General features: G+C 63.7%; 1 protein-coding gene and 1 long non-coding RNA gene across 8 annotated transcripts; one reads left to right on the top strand and one right to left on the bottom strand.

The window, feature by feature from the left end:
* Window positions 1–1,384: 1,384 nt before the first annotated feature.
* On the bottom strand, window positions 1,385–4,404 carry LOC132665240 (uncharacterized). Its single transcript, XR_009604020.2, has 2 exons — window positions 4,062–4,404; window positions 1,385–1,733 (listed from the first exon to the last, which is right to left on the bottom strand). It is a non-coding gene; the product is annotated as an uncharacterized LOC132665240 (long non-coding RNA).
* On the top strand, window positions 3,603–15,827 carry LOC132665238 (uncharacterized). 7 transcript variants are annotated; one of them, XM_060612047.3, is made up of 8 exons: window positions 3,603–3,981; window positions 5,992–6,167; window positions 6,970–7,638; window positions 8,009–8,202; window positions 9,151–9,324; window positions 12,762–13,051; window positions 15,126–15,287; window positions 15,380–15,827. In XM_060612047.3, exons 5-8 carry the CDS (start codon window positions 9,304–9,306, stop codon window positions 15,714–15,716), a joined length of 810 nt encoding a protein of 269 aa, XP_060468030.3. In that variant the 5' UTR covers window positions 3,603–3,981; window positions 5,992–6,167; window positions 6,970–7,638; window positions 8,009–8,202; window positions 9,151–9,303; the 3' UTR covers window positions 15,717–15,827. The 7 variants fall into 7 exon arrangements, with proteins under 7 accessions (XP_060468030.3, XP_078292106.2, XP_078292108.2 ...); XM_078435980.2 differs by having other exon boundaries at window positions 10,826–13,051; XM_078435982.2 differs by having other exon boundaries at window positions 7,494–7,638; window positions 9,151–13,051.
* Window positions 15,828–17,031: the final 1,204 nt, after the last annotated feature.

Genomic DNA, 17,031 nt, shown 5'->3' with positions numbered 1-17,031 from the left:
GGCAGCCTAGGGGCCGTGAAGAGGGCGGACAGCTCACACTGTGCCCCCTCTGGGGCCAGGTCCAAGCCACGGCTGCAAAGCCCGTCTGCACGCTGGCTTGGGCGTGCGCTTGGTCTGCCCTCTAAAAGGTCAGACCGGCCCGACAACTTAGGGGCAACCTAGGGCGGCTGGGATGACGCTTCCACGTGAAGGTGCCCCCCTGAAACCAGGCCCCGGGGAGCTCCCAGCCGTCAGCCCAGGGAGTAGCCATCTGGGCGTTGGGCCCGGTCACACTTTCCGATGATGGGTTATCTCATTTTCACATTTGCTCCCGCCTGGAATCTACGGCAGAGGGCACCAAGAACAGTGCCTGGCACACAGTAGGTGCTTAATAAGCGCTTGCGGCAAGAATTCCCTGCTCCTGTTCTGACCATGAACCTTGGGTGACCCTTAGCAGCCCGCTCCTGTCCCCTCCCAGCCTGCAGCCCATTCCAGGAATGCCCTCTCGGCCTGCAGGGTGGGCAGGTGACCTCAGGGAGGGGAGGAACACTACGGGCCAGGAGCAGGCAGCCCGCCCACAGGTCCCTGAGGCCACGACCCTCGACCGCTGGCTGAAACCGGGTCAGATAACATCCAGGGTGATCTAGTCACGTAAGCTGGTGAAGCTGGATGCCTGCCAGCAGGTGGGGGAGGTTCCCGGCCGAGTTGCTTCACCCCTGGGGGTTTGCAGGGCACGTCCCTGTGGTAGGTGTGCAGGGCTGTGGCTGCATCCAGGCCAGCACTGGGGACCGGACATGGGGAGGGGATACGGGAGGCAGGAGAGGAGCACAGACAGACGTCCCACTGGCCTGCCCCTTCCCTTCCCCCTCCCAGCCCACCTCCCCTCCCTCTCATCACCAAGGGGCCATAGTGGAGGGATGCCACTTGGTCTGGCTCTGAGTATATTTTGCAAATAGACCCGACAGGATTTTCTGACGATGAGACACAGAAGGTGAGACAAGACCGAATCAAGGATGACCCAACCCACACCTTGGGGAGCCATTTCCTGAGATGGGGAGGGTGGGGAGCAAGGGGTTCTGAGGGATGTGCAGGAGCTCGGTCCGGGGTGTGTTAAGACCGCGAGCGCTGAGCTCGTGTTTGCAAGAGCAGCGGGGACGCTGATGTAAAGTGGAAACACAGAGCTGCCTCACAACCGCCTCAGTGGAAGGGGCCACACCAGGGAGGGCCCGGAACGGGGGACGGGAGCGCCTGGCCTGCCGACCACCATCCTTCAGGACCCACTCTGTTCAATGGCACAGCAAAATTAGCAGAACAAGGAGTCCTTGCCTTGCATTTCGCAAACAACGTGAAAGGAACGCATTCCCTCCATATTTTAAAAACCCATTCCCAGGGGCTCCTGCGTGGCTCAGTCAACTGAGTCTTTTTTTTATTTATTTATTTTGAGAGAAAGAGAGAGAGCACACAAGCAGGGGAGAGGCAGACAGAAAGGGAGAGAGAGAATCCTAAGCAGGCTCCACACTCAGCAGAGCTGAGCTCGAATGGGGCTCGATCTCATGAACCACGAGATCATAACCTGAGCGGAAATCAAGAGTCTGTTCCTCAGCGGAGTCACCCAGGAGTCCAGAGCCTCTGACTCTTGGTTTCAGCCGAGGTCATGATCCCAGGGTTGTGGGGTTGAGCCCCGCGTCGGCTCCGAGGTGAACGTGGTGCCTCCTTGTGATTTTCTGCCTCTCCCCTGCTTGCACACGCTCTCTCTGAAATTTAAAAAAAAAAAAAAAAAAGCTTGTAAATTTAAAAAGTAGTAAAAGTTTAAAACTGAGCTCGAGTTCCAAGTAGAATGGATATACATTTAAAAAGACCTAAGACTTTCTTTTCACCCCCCAACACCCTACCTACCGCAGTGCCAGCGACCCTCCTGCCCGCACTGCATGGTCCGCGCTCGCAGGACCACCAGGGAGGAGAAAGCCGCAGCCGGCGCTAGCCGAGCCTGCGCTCGCGCGCGGGGGGGAGGGGTCATTGTCCCCACGGTCCCCTGGGAGCAGGCACTTCACCACGCGCGGCCCCAACCGGCTCGCCTAATCTGTGCAGTCTCGCTGGGCTGGGACAAGTGCCTTGTGGGGCAGAGACTACAGAGCCCAACATCAGAGCGCCGGCAGGGCTCGCTCCTTCTGGAGCTCTGATGGAAGCTCGGTCCCCTCCCGACCCTCCCAGACCTCCCAGCCCCTTTCGGCCCCTCCCAGGCAACCCCCCTCGCTTCCAGCGCGTCGCCACCTTCCCACCTGCTTCCAGCCCCTCCCAGCATTCCCCGCCCCGCTTCCAGCCCCTCCTTGTCCTCCCACCCGCTCCGAGCCCCTCCCCCTCCCCTGCTCCCAGCCCCTCCCACCCGCTCACCCCCTCCCACCCGCTCCCAGCCCCTCACCCCCTCTCCCCTGCTCCCAGCCTCTCTCAGCCCCTGTTGTGGCCCATCCTTGGTGTCCCTCCCCTCTCTGCCTCCATTGCCATGTGGCCCGCTCCCCATGTGTTCTGTCTGTGGGTCTTTTCTTGTAAGGACCCAGTCATTGAATCAGGGCCCATTCCACTCTTAACTAATTGCATCTGCAAAGACCTATTTCCAACTAAAACCATCTTCTGAGGTTCCAGGTGACATGAATTTGGGGGTATGCTATTCAGCCCACTGCAGCACCCCTGAAATGGAGAGCCCAGCCGGGTCCCCACAGGAAGCGTGCGGTCAGCCGGGCCTGAGCAGGTGTCCTAGAAGCGAAGGAAGGAGAGAAGGCAACAATTGGGGCAGTCCTGGAATACTGCCTGTAGGAGGCAAGGCTGCATCTGGCCTTCCCGGAGAAAGGGCAGTGCGGGTAGAGACAGGAGAGGACCCCTCACAGCGGGGCCCCCCGGGGAGAGTGGAAGCCCTGAGATAGGAAGTGGGCCAGGCTGCGGGCACGGCGAGGAAGGTGGGGGTCCAGGACACCCTCCAGGAGCAGCAGGTCAGTGTCCGTACACAAGGAGAGTCCAGCCCAAGAGGTCGGGCCACAGTGACAGGAGGCTGGCCCCCCTCCACGGTCCCCATCCTGCTTGCTGACCCCACAGGCAGGAAGAGACGTGGTCTGTGACCCCCGAGCCAGGAGAGGGACAGTCCTTGGCAGCAGGTGACGGGCCGTCTAGGCTCCTGACCTTCCCTGCAGCCTCCCTCCTGCTCACTCTGCCCCTGAGCCCCTCGAGCGCCCCCGCTGCCCCCCACTGCCCCATGGGGCATACACGCCACCAGGTGTCACCGCCTCCTGCTCTCTGCCTGGGTTCTGGCCCCTTCCCAATCCTGCGGTCCCCACGCCCTCCCCACTGCCCTGGGAGGACTCCCCGCAATCCTGCACCAAGAGGCCCAGATGGTCCCAGCGTCTGCCTCTCTGGGCTCTTGTCCGCCTCGGATTCCCGTCAGTGCACCTGAGCCTCACTGGTCATGGCCTCGGGCAGTGACTCCCTCCCAGGGCCCTGCCGGACCTCGGGGAGCGGGCGGCGACCTCTGGTTGACCTCGTCCTGGGTCCCAAAGCCCCATCAGTCGTGGAGGAGCACAGGCGGCCGGTACCGAGGCCGGGGCACCCCCATCCTGACATGGAGGCAGGGGACGAGAGCCAGAGCCGGAGAGCGGGAAGGAGACGGCACGAGGGCTAAGCCGGCCTCCTCGGCCGTCGTGCTGCCCTCCCTCGAGGGCCATCAGGGAAAGGAGAGGCCGCCCCGGTGCCACGCGTGTGAGCGCGCGAGCGCTGCGCCGTGACCCCCGCCTTCTCGCCCCCTAACTGGAACAGAAGCGCCGCCAAGCGCGCGCTGGCGGCACAGCCACCGCCCGTCCCAGCTGACGGGGCTGCACGGCGGTCACAATGAGCGTCCGGACAACCCGCCGGCAGAGCGGCCTTCCCGCGAGACTTCTGCATCTCGTACCCGCAAACTGTGCGCCGCCCACATTTCGCAGCAGCGGACGCGGAAGTGGGAGCAACGTGCAGACTGAGGTGAGGTGGCCGCAGGGGGGCTGCGCTCCCGTGAGGGGGGTCGTGAGGCTGGTGGCGCGCTCTCCCCGCCCCTCCCTCACCTGTCTGCTCCGTGGGAAACCTCTGTCCCTTCATTTACTGGAGGAGGCAGGGACTATTATGGGTCATGTCACCGCCGTGGCAACCGCGTGGTCTGAAGCGCTGGGAGAGGACAGACGGGAAGCGACGGGGACAGTACATCAATGGGTCTCGACGTGGCTGCACAGAGCCGGCCGCTGGGACGACTCGGGCTGGGGGGTTGGGGGGGCGGTTAATGCAACCCCACCGGAAGCTGACCCCAGGCGGAAAGCTGAGGAGGTCGCGCGACACGTGGGCCTCCGCCCGGCCAGGAACAAGCAAGCCTCCTTCCGGGGACTCTTGCCGCCCCGCCCCTCCCAGGCCCCGCCCCGCCCCTCCCAGGCCCCGCCCCACACGGGGACGCCCTGCCGCCCCGCCCCTCACAGGCCCCGCCCCGCACGGGGACGCGGTGCCACCCCCGCCCCCCCCAGGCCCCGCCCCACACGGGGACACCGCCCCGCCGCCCCATCGGCACACTGCGCGTCTCTGGTGGGGCAGTGTCCACCGAGGCCCCAGTGTCCCAGCAGCTCCCCGCCGCGTGAAACATCAGGAATAAAACCCACACGTGTTATAAAATCACTAAGGACTCTTCAGTACAAGAAGGTCCGTCCCCTGTCCCGTTCTGGGGACACATCGTTACCCTCCTGCACCGGGACAATGGTCTTTCCCAGTGACGGGAGTAGCAGCTGACACCTCCTGAGTCTGGCCCGTGTGCCCGGGGTTAAGTGTGCAGGCGGAGAGGCCGACGAGGGGGTCCCGTCGTTCTCTCCACTTCGCAGAAGAGGAACAGCCCCCGAAAATTAAATAACTTTCTGAAGTCGCAGTTAGTGGGGGCAGAGGGCCGCCCGGTCTCCGGCTGCCGCGGTCCGCGCGTGGACGCCCCTGGCCGGGGGTCCGGACCCGCCTGTGGCCCCGAGCTCGCTAGCTGTGCCCAACTCCGGGCGGCCTCTGTGAACCACCGAGCTTTTGGGAACAGCGCCCAGGAGAGAGTGGGCCTGCCCGGCTCCCCTCCTGGTCGGCTTGCCCCCAGCCCCTGGCTGGTTCTCTGCCGAGGGTCCCAAACAAAGCAGGAGGCAGGAGGCCGCCCCACGGGTCGTGATGCCTGGTGCAGGAGCTGCCAACTTAGCGCAGGGCTCCAGGGTGCGGCCCTGGGGGGGGGGGGGGGGGCTGTACCCGGAGACCCCGCCCGCATGAACTCACCAGGACCTGGGCTTCCCTGGCAGGAAGGTGAGGTGTGTGTCCTTCCAGCCTAGTTCCTTTCCTGACACCATGGGGCCACGACCTGAGGTCCCCAGCGAATCGTCGGAGACCCACGCCCCCCCCTCCCCCGCCACCGCGGGCAGCGTCCACGTCTGCTCACACCTGGCCAATTTCCAACCAGCCCAGGGGAGTCGGTGGGGAGCCCCCATCCCGCTGTTGCAGGCTGTCGCTGGGGGTCTAACAACTTTTCCTCAAATCTCAGATATTATTTCCTCTTTGTGTCTAGTCTTGCATCTTTCGTATCTTGTATCTTCTCTTGTATCTTGTCCAACATCTTTTCTCTGTCCCTAAGTGTCCCTGCTAAAGAGACCTTTCCATATGGGATTACTAGAGCTCTTCTCTCTCTGGCAAGATTGAGTGATCTCTGTGGCCTCTCCCGTGGTCCCCCCTCGTGGCCTCCCTACCATGGCCTCCCCACGTGGCCCCTCCACGTGGTCCCCCACGTGCCTCTCCATAGTCTGGGCAGCTGAACTTCTTACATGCCAATTCAGGGCTCCCAAGAGGGTAGGCATGGAAGCTGCCAGACCTTCTGAGTCGCCACAGTGTCACTCCCGCACCTTCCTTTGTTTAGGGGACTGTGTCCTGAGAGGCTGAATGTGCCAGGACCCGGGGCCCCAGACTGACCTCGAACCCTCCCCACTGTCCCTCCCCTAGACTCACAGGTTTTCCCTGCATGCCTGGGATGCGGCGGTAACACGACCGACCGGGCTTCCGGAGGGCTGGGTTCTGTTTGGCGAGCTCTCCAGACACGGGTGCTCTCCAGGAAGCTCCTTCTGGCTCAGCTTTCCTGTAAACAGACATGAGGTGAGGAAAGCAACAGGCTCAGGGAGGTGAGTGCAACCACATCTCCTAAGGGGTCCCTCAGCACCCTCGACTCTGGCCAGATCCTAAGTGGGAGCCTGGCGAGACATCTCGGGAGCCCGGGTGGGCGGGCGGTGGGGTGCTGCAGACGGCCGCCCTGGGGTCTTCCCGGATCGAGGGCTAACTCAGAGGTGATCACTCGGAGCCCTCCAGCTCCGTGCACAGTCTGGTGGGTGCACGGGAAGGACCCGCCCCGAACGTCCTGCCCGCCCAGCCCCACTCGCACCCAGACGCTGGTGCACACACATGCACCCACACCGGCACGTGCACAGAGCAGCAGGCTGTGAAGCACTGTCATGCAGGTGCTGAAGCAGGAGTTACACGGGGGACCCCGGGCAGCCCCCCTGCCACACCAGTGCCCCCTGCCTGCTGCCCAAGGGCCCCTCCTGCCAGCCCCAGCCAGAGCCCCAGGCCCGACTTCGGTTGGTGCCGCTTGGACCGTGGGCTCCAGACAGGGGAGGGCGGCCGCCAGCTCTGAGGCGCGACCCAGTCAGCAGAGCAGGACCAGGGTGCGTCCCCTCCCGGCATGACTGGCCCAGAGGGCAGAGGTGGCTCTAAATGGGGACACCGGAGCTGTTAGCAGAAGACAGGACAGATACGGCCGGGTAAATGCAAGGGCTGTCCACGGGCCACAGCACGAGACAGGACGGCATGGTGCCCCCAGGAGCTAACGAGGCTCCAAACTGCCTCTGGGTGAGTACCGCTCGGCTCTGACGCTCGCTGTGTGACCCGGGGCAAGTTACTCACCCTCTCTGTGCCCGTTTCCCATAGGTAAAATGGGGGTAATGACATACGTACGTCTCGGGGACGTGTGGCTGTGCCTCTGTGTCATTAGCACTGCAGCAGAAGCTTCCTCTGACCAAGGACAAAAATCCATGTGGCGGATCCAGGGGGCCGAGGCCTCAGACGCTGCTGACCCCCAGAAGACCCCGGAGAGACCTCCTCCTGACTGGGGCGGCTGGAGAGGTGGCAGTGGCCTGGGGTGGGCAGCCCCCAGGAGCATCCTCCAGGCCTCAGGCCTGCTGGTCCCAGCTGGGTGTTCCCTTTACACCTAATTAGATTTCGTTGTAAAGAGATAAAGGCTGTTACTTGGTATCAGCACATCTTCCTCTGCAGGACTGAGTTCCTGAGAGAGGAGACACAGGCAGGGAGATGAGGGAAAGAGCCGGCATGGGTAGACTCCGGAATAAGGCCCTGACAGGCTCAAGTTGATTCTGCAGCCCGGTAAAATTGAGTGCAGAGGGAATTGGGTTTGTGCCCTGTTAAATGGAACTGCCTCTTGCTGTCTATACCAGGAGCTGTTAAAATGGTAATCGTTAGAGATGTATGGAAATTGTGTGCGAACAGACCGGTGAACCATCCTGGGGCGCAGGCTTCCTCTGCGCACGCAAAACGGCATCGTTGTTCCTAAGAACATCATAAACACCTTGCGTTTGTAATGTAAGCAGAATCAAGGCTCCCGGCAACGTCTCCAAGCGAGGGGTCACTGGGGCTTCTGGGGGCTCCGGAAGCAGGCCCTTGGGCTGCCGGTCCCGGGCAGCTGGTGGGCTGTGGGGTCTCACCTCCCCCAGCCTGGGGCAGGGAGCGGGGGCTGGGGGGGGGGGGTGCTTCACGTCTCCGCATTCATCAGCCTGGACCCAGGACAGGCTCAAAAGAGGACTTGCTTCTCCCTCGGGACAGAGCCCAGGGGACTCTCGAAACCTGGAACCCTCGCTCCTGCCTGTCCCCGCCCCACCCCGCCCCGTCTTGCCCCGTCCCGTCAAACCCCCTCCGCCGGGTCCCACCCCAATCCCCTGTGCCCATCCCCCAGGCCCCATCTGCCTCTCGTTGTGTCTGACGGATGTAGGAGTAAGGAGTTCTGAGTCTTCCCGAGAAACAGCCCTGTGCCCACTGTCTCCAAAGCAGTCTCGAGAGGCCGACCCCACTCACGCTTGGGAAGCGCCCCAGTCCCGCTGGGCTGGGCTGTGCCTCAAGCCACCGCCACCGTGATCCCACACGTCAAAGGTGCACCCTCACTCCCTGTGTGTCCAGGGTGGGGTGGCAGAGTTCACGGGGCGGGGGGGGGGGGGGGGGCACCGGGAGCCCCGGCTGACACACCTCTCGGCCACCAGCACAGGAAACCCCGTGAAATGGCCTTTAAAGGTCACTGGCCAAAGCGGGTCTGGAACAGGAGGCCGGGTTCTCTGTGCACGGCTGGCAAGGCTCACAGGTGTGCCTTCCGGATCACTTAATTCTGCTCACCGTCCCTCCTGTCTCCCCGGCGGGTCGGCCCCATATTTCAGCCCTACCGAGCCGGGGCCTCTGGGGGATGCCTGCTTGGGAGGCCCCTTTCCGGGCCTACGAGGGACACCTCTCATCTGAGGTGGATTCCTCTGCCCGCTCCCTGTCGCCCGCAACGTGCTGCTGGCGCCTCCGGCGTCCCAGAATGCACGTGGGCCAGCCGCGGCGTCCAGGGGGCCACCCGCACCCTGTCGGATCTGGCCGGACTCGGGGACCTGGAAATCTGCCAGCGTCCCGGCGTCGGGCGGGACGACGTTCGGAGCCTCGTCCTCTCTCGCTCTCGCTCCACGCTGGCAGCTCTCATCTGGTCTGGCTCCTTCTCGCATCTTGGCCAACGCAGGCGACAGCCGCGGGCACCTTCCTCCCCGCTTTTCCCAAGGGCTGCCCTCGTGCCGGGCCTGCGGCCTGGCTTCCTCCCTGCACGTGGGCCCCTGCCACGCGGTTCTCACGGCGGGCGGGGCGGCCTGCGCCCCGCAGCACCGAGTGACCCCCACACGTAGGTGACCTGGCACGGCAGGGGCTGCTTCTCACTCCAGCACGGCGGGCCCTGGGGGGCTCGTGCGCTCAGGGGCCAGGCAGGCGGCCGCTCCCGTCAGCACATCGTGACTTTCTACGGAGAAGATAGGGAGGGAGGGCTGGGATGCTTGTTGCAAAGGGCTCCCTTCCGCACAGGACAGCGCGAGGGACGCAGAAGACCCGCCGGGAGGCGGCGTCCTCGGCCCCGCGGTCACAGGCTGCAAGGACTCCGACCACCCAGCTGGTGTGGGTGTCCAGGTGCCACGGTGTCCGGCCCCCTCCTTCCTTCCGGTTCCTCCCCGGGACGTCATGGGAACAGAAACACGCAGGGTAGGCCTGTGGATTAAGTTTCCTCCAATATGCTCAGAATTTCGAACCCCCGTCTGCATCCCGTAGGACACGGAGACTGAACCCAATAGATACGTGTGCGGGCGCCTTGGGTGGCTCGGTTGGTTGAGCATCCTACTCTTGATTTAGGCTCAGGTCGTGTCCCAGGGTCGTGGGTTCGAGCCCTGCATCAGGCTCTGTGCTGACAGCAGAGATTTTCTCTCTCTCTCTCTCCTTTTCCCTCTCTCTTTCTTTCTCTCAAGATAAAAAATGAATGCATGTGGAACACCCGATGTCAGCTGAGCCCCAGAAGTTGGTGTCTGCTGGGCTGACTGGATTCAGCCTCTGTCTCCCTGTTCATTCAACAGACATTTACTGAGCGTCTGCTGACCCTGGTCGGGTGCAGCCACGGGGGGACTGGGCACGCACGGAGAACCGCCTGCCATCCCGGCACAGGGCAGGGAGGCAGAAGGCAGTGCGGGTGCCGACGGATGCCATGGGGACCGATACACAGGGGAAGGAAGGCGGTGATGGCCCGGAGGGGGAGAGAGAGCCAGCTACTCGCACATCTCGAGGGAAAAGCATCCCAGGCAGAGGGAACAGCCAGTGCCAAGGCTCTGAGACAGAAGCACTTGGAAGGTCGAAAAACCAGAAGGCATGGCGTGGCTGGAGGAGAAGGGGCACCAGGTGGCAAGCAAGCCAGAGACGGCGGCAGGAAGGACTTTGCTGGGGTGTGAACGGGCACTGGGCTGTGTGAGAAGTGAGTAGTTGTGTCTGGAAGCTGTCCATTGCTGTGTAGCAAGCGACCCCAGACCAGCAGCTCCCGTGCCTGTATCTGCTGGGACTACCGGGTCCTCTGGCTCAGGGTCCCTCACGGGCCGCAGCTGGCGTCGGCGGGGCCGAGGCCCGTCTGAAGACTCCACCGGGGAGGGACCCCCATGCGAGCTTACGCACAGGCCTCGAAGCAGGATTCAGCCGGACACCATCCTCGGTCCCCTGTCTGAGGGCCTCTCCCGGGGGCCTCTGTCAAGGCGGCGGCTGCTGGCTCCATCAGACGGAGGAAGCAGAGCAGGAGGGACAGACAGACAGAAGCCAGAGTCTTTATACCCTAACGTGACTCCCATGGCGTTTGCCTTCTGGTCATCGGAGGCGAGTCCCAGCCCCACTCAGGGACCAGCACCAGCCAGGCCCAGGCAGCAGGAGCATGGGGGCTGGTGGGTGTCCTGGGAAGAGGCTGGATTTGCACACTTCTTTTTTTTTTAATATGTATTCATTTTTTGAGAGAGAGAGAGACAGAGTGTGAGCGGGGGAGCAGCAGAGAGAGGGAGACACAGAATCCGAAGCAGCTCTAGGCTCCGAGGTGTGGGCACAGAGCCAAACGCGGGGCTGGGACTCATGGACTGTGAGATCACGACCTGAGCTGAAGTCAGACGCTCAACCGACTAAGCCACGCAGGCGCCCCTGCCCCCTTTTTTTCTTTTTAATGTTTATTTATTTTTGACAGAGACGGAGAGAGAATCCCAAGCAGACTGTGCTGACAGTGCAGGGCCTGGTGCGGGGCTCAAACCCACGCACGAACTGAGAGATCATGACCTGAGCCCAAACCAAGAGTGTGGATGCTTAACCGACTGAACCACCCAGGTGCCCCTGGATTTGCACCCTTTTTGAAAATGCTGGAAAAAACAGGATCTTTGGGCCAAGGGACCAAGAGAGACACCTTGGTTTTCGGCCTAGTGATGGGGCCGTGCCGACCTCAGATGGGGCTGACCAGCCCCACCCACATGGGGCCCCTCAGCAGAAGAGGGAGGTGAGGAGGGAGGGGGTAAAAACCCAAGACCCAGAGCCCCCAGCGCAGACACCTCAGGGCAGACGCCCACCCAACGCCTGTTAACTGCAAGCCGTCCCTGACCTGTCCCTGACCTCCAGGCCACAGTCCCTGCAACTAAACTAGCCAATCGCTGCATGATTGCAGCCGCTTTGCCTCGGAGGCGCCCGGGTCCCTGAACCCGCCAACCCTCCCATTTAATCCTCTTTAAGACTGGAGGCAGTGGCAGGGCCAGTAATCAGGTTAGGGACAATATCCCACTGCTCAGGGCAATGGTGGGGGTGGGGTGCCAGAGACTAGGTCCCTGCCCTCTGTTCACCCGGACACGGCGGCTATCCTGCTCTGCCCGTGACCGTGACCGTGACCGAGAGGGGATCTGGGGCCGACAACTGGCTTCCTTCCGTACCTTCCTTGCAAAATAGTCCCGGACTGAGCGCCAAGTAGAGTCACAAACACCTCGAAGACGAGATTGCAGGGAAACTGAGGCACCACAGCACCCTCTCTCTTCTCCGGAGGCCCAGAAAAGCAGAAGCAGCCCTCGGCCGGAGCAGCAGTCCCTGAGGGCCGTCACCCAGGAGGAAAGCCTTTTGTCCTTGGCGCCTGTGGGCCCGCTGGCTCCTCCCCACCTCCCTGTTCTGCACGCCTGCTCTCCCTCACTGGTCACCTCCTTCCTGGACCGCCCGCCCAAAGCCTCCCGGTGACGTCTCAGGGCACTTGCCCCCCAGACTGACTTGTAATGAGCCTCCCCCTCCCCAGAGTGAAAGTCCCGGGGGGAGACTGGCCTGTGTGCCAGTCACGTCCCGACTCCCAGGATGGGAGTGAATGGGGGCATGGGGGCATGTGGGGTCATGACAGGAGGAGGAGGTTGAGGAGGTCGAGCATGGCAGGAAACTCCTGCTGGGCAAGGTTGGAAACGCATCCTGAAGCCATTAGCACCTGTTCATGGACGCATGCCCAGCCGCCCACCCTGCCCCGCCCGGCCCCTCCGTCTGTCCTGTTGGCAAGTGGCTGCTGACCTCTGCACCCCGCGTGAAGAGTCGGCCCATCCACCGCCCCTCAGGAAGGGAAAGGCGGCCCGGAGAGGCGGGGAGCCCCCGAGCTGTGGCAGCTCTTCCTCTGTGGGGCTTCTTCACTGTTTGGGGGTCTGGTTGCCTACGGAGGCTCCCGAATTCTTCCCTACAGCTCCTGGGTGACAGTGCCCAGCACAGGAGGAAACGGAAAGTGAAGGAGCCTGGGGGGTCCTGAGACCCCCAGAGCAGGGTTTGTCCCGTCCACACCCTGGGCCTGGAGAAGCCACAGGCGTGCTATGGACCGGGGACCCAGAATCCCCCTGTGCTGGGGCGGCGACCACCAGGTGGCAGTGTGGGACCGTCCTGCCCACCCCCGCCTCTGAGCCCTGGCTCTGGGCTGGATGCCAAGGGTTTGGAGGGTCCTCCGCGCTCCGTGTGGGCGCTTGGTTAGAGACCTCCCACACCAGACTTCGGGCAGCAGCGGCCTGAGGCAAGCCAGGCTGACGTCCACGTACTCCTGGGCCTGGCACCCAGCACACCTGCTCACACCTGGGCACACCTGGAACGACAGCCAGTGTCCACCTGCTTTTCTCTCTGCGCCACAGACGCTTGTGCTGGGAACCGCGTCTCCACGGGGAGAGGCCAGCGCTCTGACAGCCAGCTGCCCCCGAGAGAGGAGCTTGACCCCAGCACGCAGCAGCTCCCCGCCCCCCGCCGGCCCGGCCCAAGTTCCTGACACAAGTCAGCGTGCTCGAGGTTCTGCGCCACCCCCTCGGTGGTTGGTGGTGCAGCCGGGGGTAACGGGAGAGTGTCTGCCCCGAGGGGCCTTGGGCAAGTCGCTGCCCCTGTGCGCACATCTTCCACGTCTGCGCCCGTCCCACGGAGCGCCGCGCGGGTAAGTATGGATGTGTGTCCTGAGTCGGGTCGGACGGTGTCTCCCCAACGTGCGTGTCCCCTGGGGTCCCAGACCGTGACATTATCTGGGAGATTTTGCAGACGCGATTGGTTAAGATGAGGTCATCCGGAGGAGGGTGGGCCCTGAATGCGACGAGCGAGCGAGCGAGCGGTGTCTTACCGGAGGAGGAGACAGAAGCACAGAGGAGTCACCGCACGAAGCCAGAGGCAGAGGTGGAGGGAGGCGTCTACACACGGGGGACAGCAAGGCCACCGCAGCACCGGGAGCCGGGAGGGACGGGAACAACTGTCCCGGAGCCTCCAGAGAGAGCGAGCCCTTGATTTGGGGCTCTGGCTCCATAGCGGCAGCCGGGATGCGCCCACCAGTAAGAGGGGCCTCGTGAGCCTGCTCTGCCACTCGTCCCGTGCCCACGAGGACCCTGCGACTCGACTCCGGCAAGACGAAAACGTGGACTTTGAAGCAGCAACGATAGACAGTCCCACCTGCTGCTGTGAAAGCACCTTCGTCCTCGGGTGCGGGGGGGGGTAGATGGAGCTGTTCTCGTGCCGGTGGGCACAGCGCCTGGGTCCTGCCACCAGTGGGGGAGCCACGCCCCGGACCAGCGCGTGGGGCACAGGCTGCCCGGTTTCCCGATGCCCTACACGAGCCCGTATCCCAGCGGGGAGGCTCGGCCCCTCGGGCAGGCGGCCCCTGGGGCCTCCGCTTCCCGGGCGCACGGAGGGCCCTCGGCCGCCACCTGCGTCTCCAGAGCCAGCAGCTCAGAGGCCGCCCCCCACCCGCCGGGAGACGTTGCCAAGTGGGGCCCAGGGGGCTGGGCTGCAGCTGTCTGGGGGCTTTTCTTCCAGAGCAAGGCCTCAGAGCCTCAGAGCCTCACTTCCTCCCTGCTGTTGGGCGCCTCGCCAAAGGCATTTAAGAGGAGGCCCCGCCTCGCGACCTGCCCCCACCTCCACCGAACAGAGTACGGTTGTTCAGTCTGGGCCCAGACAGAGCCCCGCGGCAGCCGGGGGCCGGGCCCCGCGTGTGTGCAGCCGTGCGCTCGGGCACATTACCCACACATGGGCACGCTCGTGTGCACAAGAGGAAGGCCTGCCTGGGGCGGGTCTTCCGAGGTCCGGGGTCGGGGCAGGTCCCGTCCTGCGGGCTCCCAGAGTCCAGGGCGGAGGCTTCTCCCGGGGTGGGGGAGGGGTGGCTGATCTGTGCTGCCCCCAGGGCCTGCCAGAACCCACAAGTCCCCCTGCACAGGTCTCCCCCCCCCCCCCCCCCCCCGGCTTCCCTGGCCTCCCCACCTCCAGAGGCATCTGCCTCTCTGGGGAAGCTCTGGCTGGAGGAGAGAAGGAGAGGAAATAGAGAACCCTCCAGAGCACGTGCGGGTTACAGCATCTTCCAGAGGGCTCCCTTGTCCTGTCCGCAGCCTCCAGATCCCTGCGTCCTGCCCCAGCCCCCGGATGGCGGTGACAGCAGCCCTGTTCACCAGCAAACACTCCCCACTATGTGCTGCCCTTCGGAGTAACTTGATAACCTGCGCCGTCACTGCCGGGATGGGTTAACCATCGTGAACAATAGTGATTTGCCACATTTTTCGTGTTACGCTGCTGAGCTGCGGTCCTGGCTTGAGGAGGGGCTGGCAGAGCCGGGGGAACCCTGAGGGCTGAGTCATTAACGGAGTGATTAACAGTCCTCAGCCTGGTGGCACGAGACCCCAGCCGGGAGGGGGGGGGTGGCTTCCTGAGGTCTGAGGGTGGGGGCCCAGCTCCAAGCTGGCAAGGCATCGGGCGGGGGACTCCCGGAAGCTGACCTGAGGTCATGGGGCACCTCTGTGTGCCCTCCTCCCAAGCAGTGAGCCCAACTCCCCCAAAGGCAGATAGGATCCAGTGCTGTGCTTGGGGTATTCGGAGAGCACTTTCTGAGGGTATCTTCCCCAGACGTGTTCCAGGTTTTGCCCCCAAAGCTGCAGGCTGTGGAGAGATGCTGGGATGGGTCCTTCCTGGATGGGCTGGCGTGTGGCTGGTCAACATGGGACCCACCCTACTGCCCAAGCCCTTCTCCACCTTAGGCCACCTTGCTGTTCGGGAAACGCTTTACGGCCGCATCTCCCGGCCCCCCTGCCCACCGGCTCCTGTGCTGGCCGCCCAGTCTTGGTGGGCGTCCCCTCCCGGGTCCCCAGCCCACAGGGGGCTGGAGGAAAGAGTGCTCCCTGCCTGTCGCTTCAGGAGAGGTGAGGCTCCCGGCTCTTGCCTGTCTCTGGGGGTCCCTCAGCCTTGCCCGCACGTCTGCAAATTTTCGTGTATGACATTCCTTTATGTGAAGCCTGTTTCCTGCTGGTAGCCTGGGAGATACAGCGGCAGGAAGCGAGAGGGACCTCGCCACGGCCCCTGAAGACAGCCGTGAGCCCAGACGCACACGGGCCAGAGGCGAGAGGTGCTCCCGAGTCCTTTCCCTGGAAACCTCTCCGACGCCGGCTCTGCTCAGCACCGCCCACGCCGTGCCGTTGGCAACAGCACCCAGCGCCCACACGGAAGCCGCGCCATCACCACGGCAACGCCCACCGGGCACCGAACGCAGTGCCGTGGACCGGCCGTGTAATCGGTGGGGCCCGGTGCAAAACTCAAAACGTGGAAACGGTGCCGTTACAGGCACCAAATGAGAGGGGTTTTTTTCTTCCACAGCCTTCCTCCCTCCGTCCCTTTCTGCTCACAGAGGGTTTTCCACTCGGTATTTGATGCCGTTCTCACTAAATAAAAAATCGAAATTATAAGCACGAACTGTGCTGTTCCGTTACCCCCTGTGACGCCAGTTTCAAATGCACGCGACAGAGCCTGTGATTCACAGCCAGCGTCGCCGAAACCGCGTGCTTCGCGTCGTGCGGCTGGTCCCCGAGGGTGCCTCGACCTGCCACAGGGAAAGCACACACCGGTCCAGGGAAAGTCACAGGAGGAACGGGTCCCCCAAAGCTTGGAGCCTATTGTCAGGCTGCTCTCTGGGGGCTGTTGCCAAACAGCGAGATTTGATAGGAAATGTGAGGTTGGGCCGGGCCGGCAGGTCAGGGCCCGGCTGCCTCTGAGGAGAGGGTGTTCCTCGGGGGCCCAGAGGTGGGGCAGCCAGGCCACGGGGGGCATTCGGGGCCAGGAGGCCAGGGTGGAGGAGGCTGGGCCGGAGGCTGTCCTGGGCCGGGTGGTTTGCACGCCAAGGGAGCCCCTCGGGCAGGCCGTCTGCTGCCCCTGCGAATCGGCTAGTCCAGGAGGACGGTCCCTCCACCCTGAGGACAGCGAGGCCCAGGAGTCACGTCATCAGACACAGAAAACCAGCAGGCGAGGTTCACACACAGGCCTGGCTTTTCCCTCCGCAGCAGCGGAATCAGGGACGGTCACTCCACCCTCAGGACAGCGAGGCCCCCGGTGCCCAGCTGACGAGAGGGAGAGCCCCAGGCCTGGGGGTTTCTGTGGGACCCGCGTGGCCCCTCCCGGGCGCCCAGAGCCCAGCCCCTTCAACGTGGGCCAGCCCTGGGACCGGACAATCGCCAGGTGCCCCGAGAGTCTGATGGCTGGGGCAGGAATAGGGGGAGTCGGATTAGGCATCTCCCCACAGACCCACACCACCACCCAGAACGGGTGGGCGACCCTTAAGGAATTAAATCTCCGCACCGGGCCACGTGTGGTTCCCGGATCCGGCACTAAGTCACAACCTCCTGCTGACACCCTGCCCTGCAGGGGGAGCCCCCAGTCCTGACCCTGACCCTCGCCCTGACCCCTCCGCCCTCGCCCAGGCCCCCGTTGGGGCGGCCAGCCAGGGTCTGGCAGGGGAGATGGTGGTGGAGAGCCTGTGCCGGGGAGGCCGGGCCCACACTCCCTTGTCCCATCGACCTCGTCACAAAACAAACCCCGGGACAACATCACTGCAATGGTCACGACTTCGGCCAGGGAGCATTCAAGTACGGCAAGGTCCCCTTCGGGACAGGCTGG

Source organism: Panthera onca, chromosome D3, assembly GCF_046562875.1.
Source record: "Panthera onca isolate mPanOnc1 chromosome D3, mPanOnc1 haplotype 2, whole genome shotgun sequence".
Lineage (NCBI taxonomy): Eukaryota > Metazoa > Chordata > Mammalia > Carnivora > Felidae > Panthera > Panthera onca.
This window is presented reverse-complemented; position numbering and strand designations above follow the sequence as displayed.

Bases quoted from the DNA above. Each gene is read 5' to 3' on its own strand.
- LOC132665238 (XM_078435983.2), top strand. From the start codon at position 12,558: ATGCCAAGGGTTTGGAGGGTCCTCCGCGCTCCGTGTGGGCGCTTGGTT. The intron at 13,052-15,125 runs GTAAGTATGGAT...TCTCCACCTTAG, and splicing joins TCCCACGGAGCGCCGCGCGG to GCCACCTTGCTGTTCGGGAA. The intron at 15,288-15,379 runs GTGAGGCTCCCG...CTTTATGTGAAG, and splicing joins TGCCTGTCGCTTCAGGAGAG to CCTGTTTCCTGCTGGTAGCC.